This window comes from Heliangelus exortis, chromosome 3 (genome assembly GCF_036169615.1).
Source record: "Heliangelus exortis chromosome 3, bHelExo1.hap1, whole genome shotgun sequence".
In the NCBI taxonomy this organism is placed as follows: Eukaryota; Metazoa; Chordata; class Aves; order Apodiformes; family Trochilidae; genus Heliangelus; species Heliangelus exortis.
In genome coordinates, this window is record NC_092424.1 from 113,473,155 (window position 1) to 113,499,764 (window position 26,610).

The following is a 26,610-nucleotide window of genomic DNA, read 5'->3' on the forward strand; positions in this document are numbered from 1 at the left end:
CCAGCTCAAGCTGAGGAGAAACTTGTGGAGTGTGAGGGTGAGGGAGCCCTGGCCCAGGCTGCCCAGAGAGGTTGTGGAGTCTCCTTCTCTGGAGCCTTTCCAAACCCCCTGGATGTGTTCTGTGTGTCCTGCCCTGGGGGATCCTGCTGGGGCAGGGGGGTTGGACTGGGTGAGCTCTAGAGAGGTCCCTTCTAACCCCTAACATGCTCTGATTCTGTGATTTTCTGCTTTCTTATGGGAAACTGTAAAGCTGTTTTTCTAGGAATGGCACAGGATTCTATTCTGAGAAGCAGCGAAATATCTAGAAAATATTTAGGAGCTAAGTTGCATTATCATGAGATTTCTTCTGTATGATTCAGCAACCAAATTACCCTTGACTGTATAAATAGTGGAAAATTGGATAGGAATAGGCAAATCATCTTGCATCTGGATATAGTGTCTGCAAAGTTCTGTGGCTGTTTTTGGTATCAAAGGCAACAAGAAGGCGGCTTAAATATGAGAGAGAGCTAAGAAAAGGTATGAAAATGATGGCAGCATTAGGATGCATGCATTTCATGAACCATATTTAAACCAGATTCCACCCTGTTGGAATGACAAAAAGGTGGAATGGGATTTCTGGAGTGTGTTCTGATATTTTGAAAGAGTTGGCTCATCCAGCACCTAGGAGAGGTTCTTTCCTGGAGCTGCTGCTTGCAGAGAGGTGGGTGAGGGGTTTTGGCTGCTCCAAGATGAGATGTTAGAGCTTAAGGTCCTGAGGGATGCAAATAGCAGAATGAAGACCTCAGAGTTCAGGACAAGAACCTCTTTAGGGACCCAAAAGGCAGGATTTCATGGGAGGATGTCCTGAATGGTCAATAAGCTTCAGGGTGAGCTTGGCTGATCTTCTAGGACAGGGAAACTGCAGGAAACTGAGGAGGTGGGACAGGTCCCTGGCTTGGCTTAATGAGAAAGTCCTGATGGAGCTCAAACCTGAAAAAAGGAGTTTGAGCAGAAGGTAGGATGGCTTTGGGATGAGCTTTGGGATGCTCAGAAGAGATCCAGGCAGGCAAAGGGCACATCAGGAGTTATGGGACAACATGAAGGACTTCCATAGGTAACTTGTCAGTAAAGAAAGAAAAAAGGAAGTGTGGGTCTGCTCTGGGATGAGCTCTGTGTTGAAGAACCCAGGGAAAGTGCTGCTTTAAAGCTTCAGTCTTGGTTTTCAGGATGTGCTCTTGGTAGGTGGTGGTTTGGGGTGAGATTGGGCACTTCCAGCAAACCTGTGAGGCTGTGGAAGGGATGGGTGAGGCAGCTCCATCTCATCTGGGAGAGGCCAGGACAGGGTTCCCAGGGACTGGAAATATCCTCTCTGTCTTCAGAAAAGGGAGAAGGAGACCTCACCTTGATTCCTGAGGATATTATGGAGCATTTCTTGGTGGAAGCAGCTTCTGTGGTGGGATACAGCATGGATTTGGCAGGGGAAAAAAAGCTGATGTAACTGGGACTTAAAGGAGGAGATGAGCAAAGTCAGTCTCAAAAAAATAGAAAATGTCACAGAAATCACTGTTTAATAATTTAAAAGTCTGCAACTCACTAGCTGGAAATCAGAATGAGATTTCAAAGATACAGTTTTTAAACAGTAAAAAAAACCCAACAAAGCAGGTAATTAAAAATTGGGAAGCTTTCTCCACTAAAAAAGGTGTTACTTTTGAGCATACTTCAGCTTGTCTTTTTCTCTCCAGGCTGGAAAGTGTCTGTCTTGGCTTCTGACTGGGGTTTGAAATAAGACATATTATTAAAAGATCTTTTTTATTAAAAAAAGTAAAAAATAAAGGTCTGTTGTGATGTAAGTCCAGTATTTAGTAGATAACCTGTGTATAGTTGTTGTTTTTTTTTTAATAGCATACCTCTTGCCTGGTTAGTGAAGCAGATGCTGGCCTTGCTTGGGAAAATGTTGAAGTTAATTGTTAAAGTCAGATTTATTAAAAAAAAAAAAAACAACTAAAATTTGACTCAGTTATGCAATGCAGCTTTGTGCTGCATCATAGTAATTGTTAATTATAATCATCAAAATTGCTTTTATGGGAACTATTTGATAACTCCCTCCATAAAATGACAAATTATGTAAATCTAGGAAAGCTTTTAATTCATGTCCACTACTGGTGTTTGGTTTCTGAACTTAAAATCTAATAAAACGTGCCTCTCAGTTTTGGTGTGAGGTGTTAGAGGAAACAGAGTTTGCAGGGTAGGAAAAATGTTGACTGCCCAAATGAGTGTTTTGTTTGACAGCTGAGAAAAGAGAAAAGAAAACATCTTTGTTATCCCTGGAGATATTTCAAAAGAGCCTGGATGTGGCACTCAGTGCCATGGGCTGGGAACCACGGGGGGAGTGGAGCAAGGGTTGGACTTGATGAGCTCTGAGGTCCCTTCCAACCCAGCCCATTCTGTGATTCTGTGATTTGTCAGTGACCTGGAGAGTGGGATGGAGTTTCCTGAGGACACCAAAGTGTGTGGTGAAGTCACCAGGCTGGAGGGAAGGGATCCATCCAGAGGGACCTGGCCAGGCTGGAGAAGTGGAATCCTGCAAACTGCAGAACCAAGGGCAAGGTTCTGCAGCTGGGTGGAGGCAATCCCATGGAGAAATAGAGGTTGGGAGGAGAAAGGATTGAGGGCAGCCCTGAGGAGAAGGACTTGGGGGTGGGGGTGGTGGAGCAGAAGCTCAACATGAGCCCTCAGGGTGTGCTTGGAGCCCAGAACCCAACCATGTCCTGGGCTGCAGCAAAAGAAGCACAGACAGGGGTCGAGGGAGGGGATTCTCCCCCTCTGCTCTGCTCTGCTGAGACCCCACCTGGAGTTGTGTGTCCAGTTCTGGAGTCCCCAAGAGCAGAAGGACACAGAGCTCCTGGAAGGTGTCCAGAGCAGAGCCACTCAAATGCTCAGAGGGCTGAGCACCTCCCTGGGAAGCCAGGCTGAGGGCTTGGGGTTGTTCAGCCTGGAGAAGAGGAGGCTCCCAGGTGAGCTCAGAGCAACCTCCCAATATCTGAAGGGGCTCCAAGAAAGCTGGGGGAGGGCTTTGGACACGGGGGGGTAGGGAGAGGACAAGGGAAATGGGTTAAAACTGGAAGAGGGGAGATTGAGGTTGGAGATGAGGAAGAAATTGTTGAATTTGAGGGTGCTGAGCCCCTGGTTGCCCAGGTTGCCCAAGGAAGCTGTGGCTGCCCCATCCCTGGCAGTGTCTCAGCCCAGGTTGGATGGGGCTTGGAGCCCCCTGGGCTGGGGGAGGTGTCCCTGCCCATGCAGGGGGTTGGAACTGGATGAGCTTTAAGGTCCCTCCCAACCCAACCCATTCTGTGATTCTATGAAAAATCTAATTTTTTTCCTTCAGGAAAATGCAGCTGTGTGGCCAGAGCTGCCTTCCCTGGAAGGTTCTCTGTCTCACACTTCTTCCTCTTTTCCAATTAGTTGAAAGGAATCTGTAGCCTTCGTTAAACGTGGATCACATGATTCAAAGTTTTATTTTATATTAATAACGCAGAATATCAGCCTGGCTCTGGTTCCTCATTGCATCTCTTTGGCACTGCTGGGGAGAGCTGTGGTGGTTTGAAAGAGGCTTGTGGCTTTTCTTGGAAATTCCATCTTTGTTGCTGCTTTATCTGTTTTGGGTTCCTGTTTGTTTTGGGATTTTGGGTACCTCCAAAACAACCTTCTCTTTTCAGCACAGAGCTGGACAGGACAGTTTCACCAGCTACTCAAGTCCCATTGGTGCCCTTATAGATGTTGTATTTCAGGGTCTGTTGGTGTTTGTTATATTCAGCATTTCAAATCTTGGCCATAAATTTGCTTGGAAAGAGGATTTAGTTATTTTTTTGTCTCAGTATTTCCAACCATGATGGTGCTTAATATGAGCAGGTTCCTCTGGTGGGATGGGCAAGTCCTCTGGTGATGTTTTTTCTCCCCTTTAGCTAAAATTTCTCTCTTTAATTGTCACATATCATGTCTTTAAAAATGAGCATTTTTCAGGCTGATGTTAATGAATCACACATTGGCAGTGTTTTCCCTGATGTGACAAACAAGTGTTGTGTTAATCTGTGGGGTTAGTGAGCCACAAACTCTGAAATGTTTTGCATGGGGTTTGGGTTTTTTTGAGTTTTTTTTGTTTCATTTCTTTTCACAACGCTTGTTTTGACAACCACTCCAGTCTGTCCCCTGAATATCTTGGTCTTCATAGGTCTTAGGCTTTGACAATTTGAAGGGAGTTCATATTTTTTGCTTGTGAGTTTGATCACACTTCTCTTTTTTGCTGGTGTTTTTCGGGGGGGTTGAGAGTGGCGGGGTGTTCTTGTTTGGGGTTTTTTGGGGGTCAGATTGGACTTCCATCAGGGCCTAAGGTTGGCTCTGGAGCTTTAGTGTGATTCAGAAGCTATGAGAAGCTGAAAATCAGATGATGACTCCATAAAACACTTAAGAAAGAGCTGAAGTTAGTCATCCCTGTGATGGGGGTGTGCAATATTCTTTCAGGTATCAGCATAACATCACTCTCTTCCTCAAGGTGTCCTCTTTTCAGCAACATTTAGTATTAATACTGAGATCTTCATCATTTGGGACCATTAAAGAGACCAATATTCCTCTCAAACAGTGCTTGTTAATCCTGCCCACATCCTGGTTTGGGAATTCTCCAGCTTCTGTACAGTTTCAGATGCTTTCAGAAGAAGAAGTTACCTTCTTCCTGCTGTGAATCTTTTCTCCTGTGCTGCAGTCCTCTGTTACACAACCACCAGATTCTGCAGGAAAAGCCCATCAAGGGAAGTGATTCCTCTATGGAGAGGAGGATTATCCTTGCTGGTGGTGTTGGAGGTTATCTTGATGGATGGTTTCCTTTTGTGAACTTTGGTTCAAGACTGCTTTGGATTCCTTTTTTTTTTGGTTTGTTTGTTTCTTTTGTTTTACTCTCTCACAGATCAGTAACTTAACCATTTGTCATCAGGAGAGGATTGTTTGTTAGCTGGAATAATTAGACACCCAGTGATAAATGGGAGAGGTGGGGGGAAAAAGGTTAACAATTAATTTTATTTCAGCATTAGGCTTCAATGAAGTTGAGAGCATGGCACTTGCTCACAGAGGGAGGTGATTTGGGGGGTGTTTCCATGTGAGGAAGTGGCTGGATCTTGTTCCAGTCTCTACAATTTATCTGTAGACTCTGGGAATCAACTAAAAATGTCTTGACTGGACCAAACTCTCCCTAACATGAGGTCCTGTGCTATCAGCACTGCCTGAGTCGTGCTCAGGCTGCCTGGGGTTTGTCCTCAAAACCCAACCCTACTCTGACTTTCCCTTTTGTTCAAACTTTATTTCCAGATGATGAGCACTGGGGCTCAGTCTGGGCTGGGAGCATCTTCTAACAAGTTCTATTTCAAAGCCCAGCAAGGCTGCCACAGCCCAGTTCCCTTTCTTACAAAGCAAACCCCAGGCTTGTATCTGTGTGTGGGTTTGTCTGTTGTTTCATCCATGCATTGCAATAAGGTTAAAGGCTCCCTTACTGCTGGAATATTTAAGATTTTGAACCTGGATTTTAATTCTGGTGGTGAGGCAGAAGCTCTCACCTGGGGGAAGATGTTGGAAAATCTTCTGAAGTGACTTGTGACAGCTTCACAATTGTAATGTGTTGTGGGTTTGGGGTTTTTTTGCAGGTATTCAGAAAGAAGCCTGACAAAATGCATTGGGATAACAATAGAGACCAGACCAGATTACTGCCTGAAGAGACATTTAAGTGACATGTTATCCTATGGCTGTACAAGGCTGGAGATTGGAGTACAGAGTGTGTATGAGGACGTGGCCAGGGACACCAACAGGTGAGAAAAAAATTTCAGGGGCAAGTTTTAGGTTTTTTTTGGTCTGGGGAAAAGATGATCAATGCTTGCAAAGGGTGGGTGCCAGGAGGATGGGCTCAGTCTCTTTTCAGTGGTGCCCAGTGGCAGGACAAGAGGTTCAGGGCACAAACTTGAACATGGGAAGCTCCACCTAAACGTGAGGAGGAATTTTTTGACTTTGAGGGTAGCAGAGCCCTGGCACAGGCTGCCCAGAGAGGTGGTGGAGTCTCCATCTCTGGAGACATTCCAGACCCACCTGGACACCATCACCTGCTCCAGGTGACCCTGCCCTGGCAGGGGGGTTGGATTTGGTGGTCTCCAGAGGTCACTTCCAACCCCAACTCTCTGTGATTCTGTGGCTGCTCTCTGGGCTTCCTGGAACACTCCTGAGTGGGATCTCTTGACCTGTTTGCTTGAAAACTCACTTAACATTGAGCTCATTTCCCTGCTCCTGTGGCTGGCTGTCTGCTTAGAAAAATTAATAAACTGCAGTGATATTGTGTAGACCATGGCTTGAGAAAATGGAGTTATTTGTGATGTGTTATTTTAAGCTGATATTCTTTTCCTCTACTATACATCTCTTTCTTTTTATTTTCTTCCTTTTTTTACTTTTTTTTTTTAAACTACTTCATAAATAAATGCAGTTTATGAAGCAGGACAAGTACCCAAAGAGAGCTCCTACCTCTTCTCCTACAGAATTCATAAACTATAGGCTTGAGCAGATGCAATACAGTGTAATCCTCTGGAGGTACTGACCCAGCAAATGGAGTGCTCTCTACACCAGGTACCTTTTCCTGCTGAGTGCTGGAGAGCAAAGATGACACTGGCAAGCACAGAGGGTGAGGCATAACCAGAAGAAATGCTTGTGGGTAGATGAACCAGAGTCATTCTAAGCATTCAGCATCCCTAGGGGTTGGAAAATAGAGTCACAGGAGGACTGGGACCTGCCAGCAGTTTGCTTGTGCAGCTCAGAAGGCCAAACCCATCCTAGGAGGCATCAGGAGGAGCAGGGTCAGGAGATCAGGAGAGGGGATTCTCCCCCCTTTACTCTGCTCTTGTGAGACCCCACCTCAAATACTGCATCCAGTACTGAGTCCCCACCAGAAGAAAGGCATAAATCTCTTGGGATGAGTCCAGAGGAGGCCACAAAGCTGATCCAGGGGCTGGATGGAGCAGCTCTGCCATGAGGAGAGGCTGAGGAGCTGGGATTGTTCAGCCTGGAGAAGAGAAGCCTCAGGGGGACCTTAGAGCTGCCCCCCAGTCCCTGAAGGGAACCTCCAGGAAGGCTGCAGAGGGACTTTTCCTGAGTGTCCAGTGAGAGGAGAAGGGGAAATGGATTGAAAGTGCAGGAGAAGAGGTTCAGGCTGGATCTGAGGAAGAAGTTCTTGAGCAGGAGGGTGCTGAGACTCTGGACCAGATTGCCCAGAGAAGCTGTGGCTGCCCCCTCCCTGGAGGTGTTCAGGGCCAGGTTGGATGAGGCTTGGAGCAGCCTGGGCTGGATCAGAGGTGTCCCTGGGCATGGCAGGGGGGTTGGAGGGGATGAGCTCTGAGCTCCCTCCCAACCTCAGCCTGTCTGTGACTTACTCCTTGTCATAGGAGAGTGCACAGCAAGTAAGCTACTATCCTTTTGTTTAGTATTATTTATTAAAAGTTCAATAATCCTGTTTAGATTTTGAAAGGAAGAGATTTTTCTGTTGTTTTTGTCACTTTTGGCCCTTGCTCAACTTGCATCATTCTCACTGCATATTCCAGTCACCTACCAGAGATGTTTAATAACTGTAATCATATGTAATGACAGAGAGATTATGGTTCAATAAGCAGAGGACATTTTTGTTAATACCTACCTTAAAGGCAGTATTGCCAAGCAGAAAATGTTGGACATTTTCTTTTGGAGACTTAAAGAATCCAAACTGTGTTTCCTCCTGCAGTGTTGCTGCAAGTCCAGCGTGTCACTGCCATGAAGTGATCAAGCTCCAGCTCTCAGTAGCCAGGAAAAGCCACTTAATTAGTCCAATAATTAAGAGCTATCATTTACAGGTGGTGCATTCCTCCTCTAGATGTCAGAGCTTTCCAAAGGAAAAGATCCATCCTCAGGCATGCAGCTCAGTCTCACTCTTAGGCTGGATGGATTCATTTGCAGTTACTTCTGACACAGGTTGTAAACGGAGCCATTAATTTCTTTGCAGCTTTTCAAGTCTTTTTTCCCCACCTAAAATCTTTTTTTTTTGAGTGCCCTGTCTTGAGGTGGAATGGTTAAAACCTTCCCATCCCTTCAGTTTTCCCCCAGTTTTTCTGTCCCATCAGAGCCAGTGCCATAAATCACCCGGTGCTGCACGTCACTCGGGGCTTATGCATTTGCTAATGAACCTTTACTTTCCTGCTGATGAATCAGAAGAAGAATGAAGTAGTGTATTACTGACTTCATTTCACTCAGGAGTAATTGTGTATGGAATTATCCTGGCAGAGGGGTTTGGCACTTCTCAAAGCTGCTTGCAGAATTCCTAAAAGGCTTCGCTGCGGGCTGTCTGGGAGCAGGGAGCACACAGACTGCTCACTCAAACATCTCCCTGCAACTTTTTAGAGCAATGAATTGGAATATTCTTTCAGAGAAAGGTGATTCAAGTTTCTCTTTTCTTTTGAAATGACCTCATTTTGCTTCTGTTCTTCTGCTGCTTTGTGGGGGATGTATTTTGGCTTTAAACTTTCATATTTTGCTTGTAGCAAAATGTCAGATTACAACCAATTAGGCTAACTGTTTGGAAATTACTTTCTATTATGTTCCATAAGTCATTAGTGAGGTTTTTGAGTGCTTTTGGTGGCTGTGAGGCAGAAAAAAAATTCAAGAACAGATCTAGACATCAAATAATCAAATTATTGATGCAGCTCAAATTCCACTTCTAATAAGGAAATAATTTTTATTTATGAAGCAAGTCTCCATTATTCCCCTCGGGCTACTCAAGGTCTTGAGTAATATTGTTCTTGAACAGGCTCAGAAAAACATACTTCTGAAAAAAATCATAAATATAACTGTAGTCATAAAAATACATGTAGAGGTTTAACAGAGGCAGATTCTTCCAGTGGAGAGGAAAGAGGAGGTCCTGAAAAAAGGGAAGTAGGTGTTTAGTTTGGTTTAACACTGGGTCTGGGCAGAAGGCTTGCAGTTGTAGAGTTGCCCAAGTGGCATTAATTTTTCATCCAAAGCAAAAGAGGAGTCACCTGCTGAGCTGTTCTCCTGCCAAGAGATCCCAAACCCCTGGTGTGAAAAGTGTGATGGGAAGAACAAGGGGATTGGAAAGAGGACACCAGATGCTGAGAGGATGGAAATGTCCAGAAGTGGCAGTCAGCACTGGGAGGCCCTCACTGGAGAAGAGCAAAAGCCAGGACTTTGTGGGACAACTGTTCCCATGGGATGGAGACCTCACTGTTTGTAGTGATTGCTGCTGTGGAGGCAGAAAAAGGCTCCTAAGCCAGGGAGATGGAAAGAGAGAGGAGTTTGCTTGAGGTACATGAGTTAGGTGAGAGTCAGCCTCATTCCTGCCAGTGCTCATGCTCCCACTCTCCCCAAACTCCTGCAGAGTTTGGTTTAGAATCATAGAATCCTAGAGTTGGCTGGGTTGGAAGGGACCTCAGAGCTCATCAAGTCCAACCCTTGATCCACTCCCCCCGTGGTTCCCAGCCCATGGCACTGAGTGCCACATCCAGGCTCTTTTGAAATAGCTCCAGGGATGGAGAATCCACCCCTTCCCTGGGCAGCCCATTCCAATGCCTGATCACCCTCTCCACAAAGAAATTCTTTCTCATGTCCAACCTAAACCTCCCCTGGCACAACTTGAGACCTCTTGTGCCCTCTTGTCTTGCTGAGAGTTGCCTGGGAAAAGAGCCCAACCCCCCCCTGGCTCCAACCTCCTTTCAGGGAGTTGGAGAGAGTGATGAGGTCTCCCCTGAGCCTCCTCTTCTCCAGCCTCAACACCCCCAGCTCCCTCAGCCCTTCCTCACAGCACTTGTGCTGGATCCCTTCCCAGCCTTCTTGCTCTTCTCTGGACCTGCTCCAGCACCTCAAGCTCCTTCCTGAGCTGAGGGGCCCAGAACTGGACACAGTGGGACATTTGATGGGGAGAAGAAAAGAAAATCCTTCTGGAGTCCCAGTCTAGGCTGTGTTTTGGAGGTTTGGCACCTCTTGGAAGCTGAAAAGAGTTTTTGTTCCTCTGGAAAGGGTACTTGAGTGTTTGATAAGCACATTGCAGGATGTTTCTCCTAGCTAGGTGCTTTTCCTCAGCCCCAATCCTTCTCCTCTCTTCTGTTGCTCTTTCTGGTTATGCTTTGTTCTGGTTATGCACAGGTTTTGGTGCAGTGTCTCCTAGGTTGTGCTGTGGCATCAGCTTGTCTCAGGGCTTTCCAACTTGAATTTCAGGAGCTTTCCAAAGCTTCTCAGGCTGTGATTTGAATAGCTGGAGCCTTGCTGTGGTTCACCTGCTACAGAAGCACCAAACTGGACTGCTTTTAGCCCCTGGTGTAGTTTACTTTGTTACTGGGGATAGAAATGGATAATAAAACTCAACCCTTCTCACTTCCTGGAGAATAAACTCAATTAAAAATGTCAGAATTTGTCTGGGTGACCCTGGATCTCTTTGCTCTCTCCCCAGGGGTCACACTGTGAAGGCTGTGTGTGAATCTTTTCATTTAGCCAAGGATGCTGGGTTCAAAGTGGTGGCACACATGATGCCTGATCTGCCAAACGTGGGGCTTGAAAGGGACATGGACCAGTTTGTTGTGAGTATGGCATAAAATAACTGAGAATTTCTGCTTTATTCCAGTTTTTCCCTTCTTTCTTAGGTCAGCTATTACTTACTGTCCAGGCCAGAATTGTTTCTTAAGGACAAATCATTGAAAATACATTTTTTGAAGGTGGAGGGTGAGAAAGATTTGTTGAACTACTTCATCCAGAAAATTATATCCTTGCCTCATGAAAGACTGAGTCACTCAGATCTCTGTGGAATGTGGCTCTTCTGATATTATTTAGGACTCTTTACTTTTTTCCAAGGTGGTTTTGTTTGTTTTTTTTCCCTTAGATTTAGAATAGTACACTATCCAAAGTTAAAAGCATATTATTTTGAAGGTAATTAATTGAAAAATAGAGTGGATAGGTGTATTACACAGCATCTCTGTTCCTGGCTCAGTGCTATTCAATATCTTTATCAGTGATGTGGAAGAAAATATACAATTAGTTCAAGAGAAATTGAGATGAGAAAAGAGCAAATGGTAAACAGTGTAGGGAGTGAACCACTTGATCTGGTATTATGGTTGATTCTTTTTCATTCTTTTTTTTTTTTTTAAATCAAAATTGGTCCCCTCTTTAAAACAGTGCAGAAATTGCAGTCTTGGTAGAGGAATCACAGGTAGCTTTGTGTGCAAGGTCAAACTGGGTGCTCTTTGGCAGTAAAAAGCTATCAGTGCAATGGAATATATTGATCAGAAGCACAGTGGTTGATCTTGGTAGGCTGCAGAGAGGCACATCTAGAAAGAGGCAAGAAGGAAATTCTGAAAACTCTGGTAGGTGCCTTCTTGTAAAAGGTTTTGTGCAGAATTCCTTGAGCTCTTCATAAAAATAATGTCACAGGACTCAGGGAGTAGATTCATGTAGATTCACTGCTGGCTCATGTTCGGATTGCCAGGAAGCTGAAGAGGAGGCAGCAGTGTGCCCAGGTGGCCAAGAAGGCCAATGGCATCCTGGGCTGTGTCAGGAAGAGCGTGGCCAGCAGGTCCAGGGAAGGGATTCTGCCCCTGTGCTCAGCCCTGGGGAGGCCACAGCTTGAGTCCTGTGTCCAGTTCTGGGCCCCTCAGCTCAGGAAGGAGATTGAGGTGCTGGAGCAGGTCCAGAGAAGAGCAAGGAGGCTGTGAAGGGATCCAGCACAAGTGCTGTGAGGAAGGGCTGAGGGAGCTGGGGGTGTTGAGGCTGGAGAAGAGGAGGCTCAGGGGAGACCTCATCACTCTCTCCAACTCCCTGAAAGGAGGTTGGAGCCAGGGGGGGGTTGGGCTCTTTTCCCAGGCAACTCTCAGCAAGACAAGAGGGCACAAGAGGTCTCAAGTTGTGCCGGGGGAAGTTCAGATTGGATATTAGAAAGAATTTCTTCACGGAAAGGGTGATCAGACATTGGAACGGGCTGCCTGGGGAGGTGGTGGACTCTTCGTCCCTGGAGACATTTAAAAAGCGACTGGATATGGCACTCAGTGCCATGGTCTGGTGACTGTGGCGGTAGTTGATCAAGGGTTGGACTCGATGATCTCTGAGGTCCCTTCCAACCCAGCCTATTCTATGATTCTATGATTCTATGTGAATGAGGAGAGGCTGGGGCATAAAGCCAGTGGTGAGGTCAGTGGCAGAGCTGAAAGTGGACTCCAAATTCCTCCTCTTGTTACTCCTGGGTTGTTTTTTTACAGGGCTGAAGGAGTTGGAGGTGGGCATCACCTGAGCTGTGTTGTCAGGGAATTACTTGTGACACAACATAGGGCAAGAGGAGAGTCCCTTCCTCAGGATCTCTTGAAGCTGCAGCTGTGGCTTCTTTGTGTTCTGTCATTGCTGAAGTCATATTTAGGCTGGAGAGAATTTATGGTGGAAGAGCAGCAGTACTGACTGAAAGATTTAAAGAGATTTAAAGATTTAAAGTTGTGTAAGAGCCAGGGAAGAGGAGACAGTGATCTATGGTATTTGCAAGACGTAAAACTGAAGAGGGAGGAATTATTTAAGGCAGAATTACAAGCTTCTTTAGAAAGTATTTGGTGTTATTATTCTCTGCTGCTTGTTCATGATAAATAGCTAAAGGTTTTTCCACTGCTGGATCTGGCATTGCTCCTGTTTCATTGCAGGAGACTTAGGGAGCCTGTTTAAAAGGTGTAACTTGAAGTGATGCTGAGCTGCCTCCAGTTTCTGCAGGCCAACAGGCTCCCCTGGGTGTTAGGAGAAGCATAATGCCATGCTGTAGTTTGTAATTTGTTATTATCATATGTATATTATCTATTATTATGATTTTTTTTTCATTTATTAAATTTCTCCAGACACGGAAGAGGCAGGAGGCAAAGTTTTCAGAAAGAGGTGGTGAAAATAGTGATGAAAAGGCTGGAATTGTGAGAGGGAGGATTAAAAGAAAGCTGGGGAAATAACTGAGCATAGAAAAGGAAGAGAAGAAGAAAACAGAGCAAGAAGGTCAACTGGTGTAGCCTCTTTCTGCCAGAGAAGTCTCTTGGGAGAGCTGGGGCAGCTGATGCTGGTGGTGGGACAGCTCTGAGGCAAGGCAGGAAGAAGTTTGCACATTGGAATGGGGAAGGATGGAAAAAGTGAGAATGGATGAGAATGAAACCCAAAGGCAATTAATTAAGGAATTTTTCAATTAAGAACAGGGAAGGTTAAGATAAGATCAGATTCTTTTTGGACTGGGATTGGCAAAAAAATGCTGGTTGGAAGGAAGTGCAGGGAAGAGACAGGCTTAGCAGGGGATTAAAAAAACCCAGGTGGTAGTTTAAGAGGAAGAATTGAAGAATCCAGAGAGGATGATGGGTTGAAGACCACTCAAGTGACAGCTCTGTTAATGAGTTCAGAAATTTGAAGCAGGACTCACAGATCAAATTAAGATTTGCTGCTGGTGAACATAAGGACAAGGAGCTGGAGGATGAGTAATCAGTGTGGAGGATGAAAGCCTCAAAAGTAAATGTGATTGCTGCAGAGTGAGGAAGAGAAAGGGGAGCTGGAGAAGCAGGCTGGTGGGGAAGAGATGAGAGGACACAACAAGATGTGTGAGAGAGCCTGGATTGATGGGCTGAAGCCAAGTACCAGCTCCTGCACTTGGGTCACAACAGCTCCCTGCAGTGCTCCAGCCTTGGGGAAGAGTGACTGGAAAGTGCCTGGTGGGAAGTGCCTGGTGCCTGCCCAGGTAGCCAAGAAGGCCAATGGCATCCTGGGCTGTGTCAGGAACAGCGTGGCCAGCAGGTCCAGGGAAGGGATTCTGCCCCTGTGCTCAGCCCTGGGGAGGCCACAGCTTGAGTCCTGTGTCCAGTTCTGGGCCCCTCAGCTCAGGAAGGAGATTGAGGTGCTGGAGCAGGTCCAGAGAAGAGCAAGGAGGCTGTGAAGGGATCCAGCACAAGTGCTGTGAGGAAGGGCTGAGGGAGCTGGGGGTGTTGAGGCTGGAGAAGAGGAGGCTCAGGGGAGACCTCATCACTCTCTCCAACTCCCTGAAAGGAGGTTGGAGCCAGGGGGGGGTTGGGCTCTTTTCCCAGGCAACTCTCAGCAAGACAAGAGGGCACAAGAGGTCTCAAGTTGTGCCAGGGGAGGTTTAGGTTGGACATTAGAAAGAATTTCTTTCTGGAGAGGGTGATCAGACATTGGAATGGGCTGCCCAGGGAAGGGGTGGATTCTCCATCCCTGGAGATATTTCTGAAGAGCCTGGATGTGGCACTCAGTGCCATGGGCTGGGAACCACGGGGGGAGTGGAGCAAGGGTTGGACTTGATGAGCTCTGAGGTCCCTTCCAACCCAGCCCATTCTATGATTCTATGATTCTATGAAAGGAGCTGGGAATATTGGTCAACAGTGCTTCCAAGGTGGCCAAGGTGGCCACCAGCATCCTGGCTTGTGTCAGGAATAGCGTGGCAAGCAGGAGCAGGGCAGGGATCATCCCCTGTGCTGGGCACTGCTGAGGCTGCAGCCCCAATCCTGGGGTCAGTTCTGGGGCCTTCAGGAGCAGAAGGAGATTGAGGGGCTGGAGAGTGTCCAGAGAAGGGAATGGAGAAGTTGTGAGGAGCATCTGAGGGAGCTGTGGGTGCTGATCCTGGAGCAGAGGAGGCTGAGGGGAGACCTTGTGGCTCTCTGCAAGCCCCTGAGAGGAGGTTGGAGCCAGGGGGGGTCGGGCTCTGCTCCCAAGGAACAAGGGATGGGAGAAGAGGAACTTTTGGCACAAGTCAAGTGGTGCCAGGGGAGGTTTAGGTTGGAGCTGGGGAAGAATTTCTCCCTGGAAAGGGTTGTCAGGGCCTGGCCCAGGCTGCCCAGGGCAGGGCTGGAGTCCCCATCATGCCTGGAGGGGTTTCAGAGAAAGCCCTGGGGATGTGGGGATGAGGGACATGGGGCAGGGGTGGCCCTGGCACTGCTGGGTTGGATTTGTTGATCTTCAAGGTCTTTTGTAACCAAAATGATTTTGAATTCTAAAACCTTTTCCTTTGAAAGGGAGCTCTGGCTGCAAGCAGTAGAAGTGCAGCTGACACTCAGCTCTGTGTTTTGAAGCTTCCCTGCTGGGTGTGTGGCAGCCTCAACTCAAGTTACTTAACAAAAAGCCCCAAATGAGCCAGAAACCAAAATCCCAGGAAGTGTTCATTTTTTTAAAAATTAAACAAACAACCCCACCAAAAAAACCCTCAAACCAACCACCAGCACAAAAGAAAAAGAAGTAAAACAAAATGCAAACACCCTTGAAAGTAGCTTCATGTCTTTAATTTATTTCTGGAAATGGAATATGGCCTTGGCACTGCTGGGGCATGGGTTGGACCTGATGATCTTCAAGGTCTTTTCCAACCAAGCCCAATTCTGATTCTGACATGGAGAGAAATTACACCTGTGTTTCTTTAAAGAGAAGGGATCAAAGCTGCCTGAGTTAGAGAGGAGCAGAGGGTTCCCCAGGATCTGAGGCCACTCTGCAGACAGAACCAGACCCAGGTGAGAGGCAGAGGCTGGTGTCCTGGCCCAGGGATCAGTGTGTGCTGCAGAAAATGGAGCTGCAGGGAATGAGAGTGGAGAGGTTGTGGATCACTGTGACACCTTTCAAGGTGGAATGGTAACCAAGAGCCAGCTTTCCTCTTTCTCATCCTATCTGAAATGCTTTATGATTTATTTTTAAAAGATCTTATGACTTAAATAGGAGAAATGGAGGGTAAAAGCAACCCTCTTTTTTTTTTTTTTTTTTCCCAGAGCCTTGCACTGGTGGACATAGTAGGAGTGAGTATTCATCAGACAATAATTCCTTTTTTTCCCAGAGACCCAGATAGGCAACACATTGTCTGTTTCCTGTTTGAAAAGTCTATATAATGCTTTGGAGATATTTTTTCCAAACTAGTACCAAACCAAAAATCCATACGGACCCTTGAGAAGCCACAGGTTTCTTTGTCCCAAAAATCCAGACAGATTTTATAGTAAGACTGTATGTTTTTGTGAAGTAGGAGAATATTGCATCAACCTGTAATATCACTGCTGCTGCTCATGAGCAGCTGAATCCTGTTGCAAGAACACAACAGATGCTCTCCCCTTGATTCCTCTCTTTGCTCTCACATTATTTTTATGTAGTAGAAGTGTCTAAATATTTACCAGCATAGAATAACATTGATACAGCACAGCATAATAAATAAGTGGTTTTCATAAATTATTTGTAATGATACCTCCTTTCTAGCCATGCTGCTTTTTGCATCAGGGAAAAGTAGGACAAAAAGGAAGCAGATGACTTTAGAAGGAGCTCTGAGCACCTTGCCTTCATTACCAGTTGATATAATAAATACAGGGGCTTCTCCTGGGAAGATAATAAGTTGCTGATTGTGCTGACTGTGTACTAAAAATACTGGGTGCTTCTTCAAATTGAACAGGTAATTACAGTTTGAAAAGTAACATTGCTTCTGTCCCCTATGACCTATTGATTTCAAAGTCTTTCTTGCTACTTCCAACCAGCAGCTAGGATGCTCATCAGTTACTTTTTTGCAAGCATAGAGTTGTGTCTATAGCAACTGTTTTTACAGAGAGTTCATTAATAATTTTTCAAAACTAATTTATTGATAGGATTGAGTTTATTATCTAGATCTTTTGTTATGCTCTTTTGGTTTTATTCTTGTGAGACCCCACCTGGAGTTGTGTGTCCAGTTCTGGAGTCCCCAACAGCAGAAGGACACAGAGCTCCTGGAAGGTGTCCAGAGCAGAGCCACTCAAATGCTCAGAGGGCTGAGCACCTCCCTGGGAAGCCAGGCTGAGGGCTTGGGGTTGTTCAGCCTGGAGAAGAGGAGGCTCCCAGGTGAGCTCAGAGCAACCTCCCAATATCTGAAGGGGCTCCAAGAAAGCTGGGGGAGGGCTTTGGACACGGGGGGGTAGAGAGAGGACAAGGGGAATGGGTTAAAACTGGAAGAGGGGAGATTGAGGTTGGAGATGAGGAAGAAATTCTTGAATTTGAGGGTGCTGAGCCCCTGGTTGCCCAGGTTGCCCAAGGAAGCTGTGGCTGCCCCATCCCTGGCAGTGTCTCAGCCCAGGTTGGATGGGGCTTGGAGCCCCCTGGGCTGGGGGAGGGGTCCCTGACCATGGTTTGGGTTGGATCTCAAGGATCTTTAAGGTCCCTTCCCACCCAAACCAGGCTGGGATTCTGTGATTTTCTGTGCCTAAGATTATGAGGATTCATTTGTGTTGGGCACTTCTGGAAAAGTTCCTTTGGCATGTGGAGTTGAGGCTTTGGAGGCTGAAGGCAGGAGCACAACAGCTTCCTGCCCCGTGAAGGGTGATTTACAAAGTCCTTTAAACTCCTCACTCTGGACACCAGCAGGCAAGTCCTCTTCTCTTCTTGGACATACAGAGTCCAGAGATGAGGCATTGTAGAACATCCTGAAGTAACCCTGTGGGACCAGTCTGTTAAATAGCAACCAAAACCAGACCTTTTGTTTTTTGGGAGGGGGGCCTTGAGCACCCTGGGCTGCGGGAGGTGTCCCTGCCCTTGCAGAAGGGATGGAACTGGATGAGCTTTAAGGTCCCTTCCAACCCAACCCATTCTGTGATTCTATGATATTTATATATTCTTTTTTAACAACAAGTGGCAGTTGATGACTTTTCTCTTGCCTTCATCCTCAAGATCACTACTTTTTAAACAGGGCGGATGCAGTTGTCCTGTGCCCCAGTTATATTGTGCTTCTCCACCCCTTCCCCCATCACACCTCTTTTCTTCCCTTATTATTGATTCTTTTTATAGCCTCAGAGGATTTCCTCTCCACCTGAGGTCTCTCCATCCTGTTCCACATGGAGGAAAGCACTGCAGGGAGGGGGAAAGCACTGCAGGGAGGGGGAAAGCACTGCAGGGAGGGGAATGCTCTGCTTCCTCCCACCCCCTGTGTGGCTGCTCCAGGAGTTTCAGGTGTAGTCTTGGTGTTCACAAACACACACAAACACACACACTTTGCTGCTTCTTGTTGGCAACTGCAAGCCCAGCAGCTCAGAACGAGTTGCAGTGCCCTACGTAGCAGGTGGTCGGAGAAAATAATTAGAATAATGGCTGAAATAAATCAAGGGCTCAGCGGGAATAATGGAATTGTTGCCAGAGCAGACACCTCATCCTGTGGAATGCCATCAACACTCTGCTCTGCTCTTGTAGCACGAGAGGGATGAGGTGACTCTAGGGGTAAATGCTTGGGAGGATTCATGAATCACACTTGCCAACAGGGCTCCCAAGCAGAACTTTGGATTTCAGCAGAAACTTTAGGAGGCTTAAGAATTCCCCAGATGCTGCTCCTAATTGCTCATTTTGTCTCTGCAGAGCCACTGAGTGGCAATAGTGCAGTCAACAAACTGTGTCTGTTCTAGAGTAAATATTACTAAGCTAGTAACATCTATTAATGGGGAAGATACTGCTGTGTTTGCCTTTATTTTATTTTATTTTTATGGTGTTTGCCTAGGTGTGATTTACTGTTGCTGTTCCTCTTGGTCCTTCGAGAGGGATGGCTGTAAGGCCACCCCAAACAACTTTTAAGACCCTTCATAGATGAAAGGAATCCAGGGAGCAGAAAAGAAGGAAAGGGAACAGGGAGGAGAGCTAAAAGATGAGAAATTTCAAGTATGGGAAGTGTCAGGGGAAGTTTTGAAGCAAGTTGCTGGCAGAACCCTTCACCTCTGGAGGCACATGGGAGCTGGGGGTTGATGCCCAGAAACATTGAATTCAATTGAATTGAATTCTTCAATTGCTGATATGCTCTTTTTCCATGAGGAGATTGATGAGGAGGTCCTGTGGCTTCCCTCTGTCCATCTGAAGTTTTGTATAAATAAAATTAGGAGGCTAAAATCATAGGCAGAACCATTTAATGGTCAGTACTGGGGACAAGTATCAGGCTCGAGAGATTTTGGTTCAGTTCAGCAGAGCCATTTTAGCCTGGTGAAAATTTCTTAGTGATGTGTCAGGCTGGTCTGTTGTTTGATTTTTTTCTGAGGGAATTGCAAAAAAAGCATTTCCCAGAACCAGAGTAATTTTAGTTAAATGCTGGAGCCAAGTGTGTGTCCATGCAGAGGGCTGCAGCCTCCTTGGCTGTGTTGAACATGAGAGAAAAATAATGGTTGAGTATTTCAGTGGGTAATAGGGGTGTCCTTCCTCTTTGTAGGCTATTGGATGTTGTTGGAAAACTTTAAATACTGTTGTATGGCCTTTAGCTGGAAATAAAAAGATAGTTTTCCTGCAGGCTCAAAGAGATGAAATTCATAATGAAACAAATATATTGCATCTCTATCAGGAGCTTTTAATAACTGTAATAAAAGGCAGTTAAACTGTTGATCTGCATTGATTTTTTTCTCCTTGGGGAAGACAATTATCTGTGGTTTTAGATACAGCTCTGATGTCTTTAGTGGGGTAAATGATTTTCCTTTCAATTCCTACTCAACATCTCATTGAAGCACTCTTGTTGGCAGGAAGCCAGCATTACCTCTGAAAAGTTCTTGTGGGTTCTGTTGGGTTTTTTTTATTATTATTATTTTCATGGGCACATTGACAGAAACAGATTAGGCAATGTTTAATGATTGGAGCTTCTCTGGGAGTTTTAATAAATGGTAGAGGTAAAATGCTCTTTCCTGTGGAAACAATTACAGTTTCATGAACTATGGCCAACACCAGGGTAATTTTTATGTTAATGAGAATCAGTGTAGTAAGGAACAGGGTATTTTTAGAAACCATTTTCACAGATAATTGCACTCATATTTCTGTGGCTAAAATATCTAGATGTGTGCCCACTTCTGCAGATGGTCAGATTGTCTGCACAAAGCTTTCTCTCCCTCCCCAGTGTCCGTGGGGAAAGAACTTTTGTTTGCTCTCTGGGCTGTGTTTGCTGTGGCTCTGGGTTTGTTTCCCACAGAGCAGGTCAGACTTTTTTCTGGCTCTGTAAAGAAACAGAAGTTAAAGCTTCAACCCTTGGTGTGAGGACGTGCAGGAGCAGAACAGCTGCATGAATCCACCAGTGCAGGTCAGCCTGGCCCTTTCTCTCCCACATCATTTGGGGACCCAGGCTTTTTGTGGCCAGGGTGTCACAATTTAAAGCAGAAAATGCAGAGGATGGGGGTGTCAGAGGCAGGGATGATCTTTGCTATATTGCTGTGGGCTGTGGAGAAACATTACATGTTGCTGGACCTGTAGTGTGGGTGTTATGAATTGCAAAGCTGTGTGGAAAAAACTGCATTTATTATGGATTTTGGATTCCTCCCTTTGTCTTTTGGAGGGAGGAGCTTGTCCACACACACGTTTTCCTCCAGCATGCCAGCTGTAAATTTAGGCTACAAACAGTCACAACCTTTAAAACAGCCTCCCATTCAGAAAAGGCTTCTGCTAAATAATAAGGTACAACCAAGACCCTTTTTCTACTTGGACTAAGAGATCATTTCTGCACTTCAGAACCGTAGGCTGCTCTGTTCAAGCAGTGTTTTTTCACTCCAGCATTCATGAAGTTGTTTTCTGGGGCTCTTTCACTCAGGGGTCTTGCTGCTGGAGTCAGGAATGGGCATATGGATGGGAAGACAGAGCCAAATGGAAAGGAATGCAGGAATAAAGGGATGCATTTTGGACAGAGAATGCAAATTTGCCAGGCATTCAGGCCACCAGAGCACCATTCAGCAAAACATCTATTTTAGCACAAAGCAGCAGCAACTGAATGCTTGGATGGAGAAAACATGATGTCCAAATTAAATTTTTGAGGGTTTAGTTGTTGGCTTTGTGTATTGTGGAGTTAGGAAGAGGTTTTGTTGTTGTTGTTCTGTCCTGGCCCAAAGCAGGGCAGTTTTTAATTCAAAACCCATCATGGTTTTTGCTGTGAACATAACTGAGAGAAGTTTCTGCAGAAGTTTCTGAAGTTTCTGAGTGGGGTGGGCTCTCAGCAGAGCAGATTCAGTAATCAGACATCACCACATGAAACCCAGGAAGAAACTGCACTTGGGTTGCAAAGCAACCATGAAGATGGTGACCGGGTAACTGAGGAGAGGACTTGGCACACAGACATGAACCTGTCTGCAGTGAGTTATTTACAAGATTATGCACCTACCATATGAAAATCCAAGTATTGTTGCTCCTTATGGAAAAGAGAGGTCTGATGAAGGAGATTTAAAGCATCAAAACCATCACAGAGTTGCTGGCCTCAATGTTTTTTTAGGGTAGGAGCCACGCTTTACAGGAATCTCTGTTGCAATAGCTGTGTACTTAAGACAATGAAAAATGCCATATTTCCTCTACTTAGCCCTAGGGGAAAGCTGACCCTTCCAGCAACATAAAGACCAGAGTTCTGTGCCTGGAAAAAGTGAAGGTGAAACTTCACAGCAGATTGATTGAGGTATTCTCCTGGGTTTCTCCAAAACTGCGTAATAAATGGAGACTCACTTGGAGCACCTGCAAGCCAGAGCAGATGGGACTGCTCGGTGCAGTGAGCACAATCTGGAGAGATTTGTCTTGGTGTTCTGCTTGGTGCTGTGTTCAGGCATCAAAACCCTGCTCCAAGGTCAAGCTGCTGATGCCCAAGGCTTCTCCCAAATGTTAAATGTCTCCTCTCCTTATTGAGTTGTAGAGCAGCAGTGCTGGGGACTGGTGCAGGCAAGGAGCTCCCTGTAGTAAGTTCTGTGCAAACTTGGAGAGAGCAACTCTCCAGCAGAGCATTAGACAAGAGGCAGCTGTAGATCCTGACAGTCCAGGGCTAAAAAGAGACTGTGGAGGGGTGGGATGAGAGGCAGGCATGTTCCCTCCTTGTCTGGCAGCAGCACTTCCCTACACCACAGAGATTTAGGGGATTTGTGATACTTCTCCCAAATAACAAGTGACAGGATAAGAGGAAACAGCCTCAAGTTGTCCCAGGGGAGGTTTGAAGGGGAAAAAAAATCTTTACTGAAAGGGTTGTCAGGAACTGGAAGACTCAACCACTGAAGTGGTTGAGTCACCATCCCAGGAGGGATTTAAAGGATGTGGTGCTTAGGGACATTTAGTGGTGGACTGCAGAGTGTGCTAAATTAAGGCTTGGACTTGATGATCTTAATGGCCTTTTCCAACCAAATGATTCTATAAATAGAGCAAGCAGAATGAAATGTTTAAATATTCCCATTATGTTTCAATTTTCAAACATCAAAGCCCTGAAACACATCTCCCAGTTATCAGTGATCCCTATTTTCTCTTTTTCTTTAAGAACTGAATGAGATAATCTTTGCCCACCATTCACTGGGGAAATTTGAATCTGTAGACAATGATTCTATTTAAAATAATTGTTTTTAATGCAGAAGACAGAGCAAAGTTAGGGCAACACTTTTTTGATGCAATTAAGCTGGTGAATGACAGAGTAACTTCCCTTGACAGTCTTTTTGGTGGAAGAGACATTGATAAATTAAGTTAGTGCAATACTTGGATTTTCATATGGTAGGTGCATAGTCTTGTAAATAACTCACTGCAGACAGGTTCATGTCTGTGTGCCAAGTCCTCTTCTCAGTTACTTGGTCACCAACTTCATGGTTTCTTTGCAACCCAAGTGCAGTTTGTTCCTGCATGGTCAGGGACACCTCCCCCAGCCCAGGGTGCTCCAAGCTGAGACACTGCCAGGGAGGTGAATAAATTATTATGAATATTATTATGAATAAACACTACCACCTCACAGAAGACCCCATGTGAGAGCCCACCTGGAGTTGTGTGTCCAGTTCTGGAGTCCCCAAGAGCAGAAGGACACAGAGCTCCTGGAAGGTGTCCAGAGCAGAGCCACTCAAATGCTCAGAGGGCTGAGCACCTCCCTGGGAAGCCAGGCTGAGGGCTTGGGGTTGTTCAGCCTGGAGAAGAGGAGGCTCCCAGGTGAGCTCAGAGCAACCTCCCAATATCTAAAGGGCTCCAAGAAAGCTGGGGGAGGGCTTTGGACACGGGGGGGTAGGGAGAGGACAAGGGAAATGGGTTAAAACTGGAAGAGAGGAGATTGAGGTTGGAGATGAGGAAGAAATTCTTGAATTTGAGCCCCAGGTTGCCCAAGGAAGCTGTGGCTGCCCCATCCCTGGCAGTGTCTCAGCCCAGGTTGGATGGGGCTTGGAGCCCCCTGGGCTGGGGGAGGGGTCCCTGACCATGCAGGGGGTTGGAACTGGATGAGCTTTAAGGTCCCTTCCAACCCAACCCATTCTATCATTCTATGAAAAATCTAATTTTTTTTTTCTTCAGGAAAACGCAGCTGTGTGGCCAGAGCTGCCTTCCCTGGAAGGTTCTCTGTCTCACACTTCCTCCTCTTTTCCAATTAGTTGAAAAGAATCTGTAGCCTTCATTAAAAGTGGACTCAGTGTCTCAGCCCAGGTTGGATGGGGCTTGGAGCACCCTGGGCTGGGGGAGAGGTCCCTGACCATGCAGGGGGGTTGGAACTGGATGAGCTTTAAGGTCCTTTCCAACCCAAACCACTCTGGGATTCTGGGATTTTCTGTGCCTAAGATTATGAGGATTCATTTGTGTTGGGCACTTCTGGAAAAGTTCCTTTGGCATGTGGAGTTGAGGCTTTGGAGGCTGAAGGCAGGAGCACAACAGCTTCCTGCCCCGTGAAGGGTGATTTACAAAGTCCTTTAAACTCCTCACTCTGGACACCAGCAGGCAAGTCCTCTTTTTATTTTTTTTTTTGCTAATTTGTGCCATTGTAGTAGCTCAGTAAGACATCTCAAGGTCTGCAGGGATGTGCTGCTGATAAACTTCTTTACTATTTTGAGCCCCTTCCTTTGGGAATTTCAAGACTGGCAAAATGAAATGCAAGATGAATATGAAACAAAACTTTTTTGTTTCACCTGCCATTCATTTTCCCTTCCTGTGGTCTCTGATGGGCTGTTTTTCTGCCCACTAATATTTATTATTATTGAAGAGGTTTAAAGGCAAATGAGCTAAAATTAGGTGCTGAGCATCACTGCAAAATTGTATCTCTTATGGCAGAAGTGTTGGGCTTTATGTATACGTGTGTATATATATATATATGTATATAATATATATATTATATGGGGAAATGTGGTTAGGAGCTGGATTTTATTATGTAGCTGTTAATAGGAAAGTTATAAATTTAACTGGACAGTGGTATTTGTGCCCTGGGGTTCAGAGGGTTTCACAGGTGCTCTCAGAAGAGCAGGAAATTTGGATTGTAGAATCAGAATAGTTTGGATTGGATTGGGTTGGAAGAGACCTTAAAGAACATCTGCTTTAAAGAACTTTTAAAAAACTTTTGCCCCATCACTCCATCAGTGGGAGATTTGCAGAGCAGACATTAAGCAGAAGTGACTTTAGTTGATCTGTGAGTCAGTTTTACAGAGACTGATGACAGCATTTAGATAAAATAACAGATTTGTAAAGAAACACATTCATTTCAGAGCAGGCTCATTAAAAATGTTGCTGGGCTGCATTGTGTTTGCATCAGAGAGCTCTGGTTCAGCAACACGGAGCCATTGGAGCCAGGCTGAGAGAGTTGGGGGTGAGGAGAGAGGGGAGAGGGGAGAAGGGAGAAGGGAGAAGGGGGAAGGGGGAAGGGGGAAGGGAGAAGGGGGAAGGGAGAAGGGAGAAGGGAGAAGGGAGAAGGGAGAAGGGAGAAGGGAAGGGGAAGGGAAGGGAAGGGAAGGGAAGGGAAGGGAAGGGAAGGGAAGGGAAGGGAAGGGAAGGGAAGGGAAGGGAAGGGAAGGGAAGGGAAGGGAAGGGAGGGGAGGGGAGGGGAGGGGAGGGGAGGGGAGGGGAGGGGAGGGGAGGGGAGGGGAGGGGAGGGGAGGGGAGGGGAGGGGAGGGGAGGGGAGGGGAGGGGAGGGGAGGGGAGGGGAGGGGAGGGGAGGGGAGGGGAGGGGAGGGAGGGGAGGGGAGGGGAGGGGAGGGGAGGGGAGGGGAGGGGAGGGGAGGGGAGGGGAGGGGAGGGGAGGGGAGGGGAGGGAGAGGGGAGAGGAGAGGAGAGGAGAGGAGAGGAGAGGAGAGGAGAGGAGAGGAGAGGAGAGAAGAGAAGAGAAGAGAAGAGAAGAGAAGAGAAGAGAAGAGAAGAGAAGAGAAGAGAAGAGAAGAGAAGAGAAGAGAAGAGAAGAGAAGAGAAGAGAAGAGAAGAGAAGAGAAGAGAGAAGAGAAGAAGAGGAAGAGGAAGAGGAAGAGGAGAGAAGAGAAGAGAAGAGAAGAGAAGAGAAGAGAAGAGAAGAGAAGAGAAGAGAAGAGAAGAGAAGAGAAGAGAAGAGAAGAGAGAAGAGAAGAGAAGAGAAGAGAAGAGAAGAGAAGAGAAGAGAGAGAGAGAAGAGAAGAGAAGAGAGAAGAGAAGAAGAGGAAGAGGAAGAGGAAGAGGAAGAGGAAGAGGAAGAGGAAGAGGAAGAGGAGAGGAGACAAGCAGATGGGTGTTGTTGCTCTTAGGGCAATTTTAGCCCATTGCTGGAGGTTTTCTACTGTCCCTCCAAGGAGCATGAGTAGAATGAAAGGAGCATTTACAGCTCAGTTGCTTTGGAAAAAACTCTCCTGGTTGCAATTTGCTGACAGAAGTTGAGTTCAGCTCAGCACTGGGCATTCCAATAAACCTGCTAAGATGTGAATGCACATCACCCCCTGCAGCAGGAGTGTTTAAACCATCCCAGCTGTGTGCTGATGTGAATGGAGAAGAGAAGGCTGCAATGGGGAGACCTTAGAGCACCTTCCAGTGCCTGAAGGGGCTCCAGGAAAGCTGGGGAGGGACTCTTCTCCAGGCTGAACACCCCCAACTCTCTCAGCCTGGCTCCAGAGCAGAGCTGCTCCAGCCCTCCCAGCAGCTCCAGGGCCTCCTCTGCACTGGCTCCAACAGCTCCGTGTCCTTCTGCTGATGGGGACCCCAGAGATGGACCCAGCACCACTCCAGTTTATTGACCAAACCAGATCTCAGGGCAAGGATTGCCTCTGGGACACTGATTTCCCTCCTCATCTTTGCTTCTCTGGGATTCTCCTCTCCATCTCCCCTCTCCCAGCTGGAAACCCTTCCCCCTCACAGGGTCCCATCCCTCCAGGCCCTTGTCCCAAGTCCCTCCCCAGCTTTCCTGGAGCCCCTTCAGGCACTGGAAGGTGCTCTAAGGTCTCCCCGTTGCAGCCTTCTCTTCTCTAGCCTCAACACCCCCAACTCTCTCAGCCTGGCTCCAGAGCAGAGCTGCTCCAGCCCTCCCAGCAGCTCCAGGGCCTCCTCTGCACTGGCTCCAACAGCTCCGTGTCCTTCTGCTGATGGGGACCCCAGAGATGGACACAGCTTTACCCCAGGGGGGTCTCCCCAGAGCAGAGGGAACAATCCTGAGGGATGCAGCTCAGTCGATCCCATTCATTTCCATCACTACCCCACTGAGGGGAGAACCAGCTCTAAAACCTCATTTATCACAAATCTCAATCTGCAGACAGATGGTGTCCAGAGCAGCTAACGAGCAGCATCTCACTGTGTTCTGGTAGCTTAGTAGGAAGTCTGAGGTCACAGAACTGAAAGATTTTGCTGTTAAGTGACTTTAAGATGCCTGTTTCTCAGCTTGCTCTTGGCACAGCCTCTCCCTGCTCCTCAGGTGGGGTGTGTGTCCC

At 46.6% G+C, this 26,610-nt stretch overlaps 1 protein-coding gene across 2 annotated transcripts in view; it reads left to right on the plus strand.

The window, feature by feature from the left end:
• The window catches only part of ELP3 (elongator acetyltransferase complex subunit 3), a 109,920-nt gene that overhangs the window by 38,698 nt on the left and 44,612 nt on the right, over window positions 1-26,610 (plus strand). For both annotated transcript variants that reach the window (XM_071742259.1, XM_071742257.1), the window contains exons 8-9: window positions 5,667-5,828; window positions 10,490-10,616. In XM_071742259.1, coding sequence (XP_071598360.1) covers window positions 5,667-5,828; window positions 10,490-10,616 — 289 coding nt within the window. The remainder of the gene's footprint in view (window positions 1-5,666; window positions 5,829-10,489; window positions 10,617-26,610) is intronic.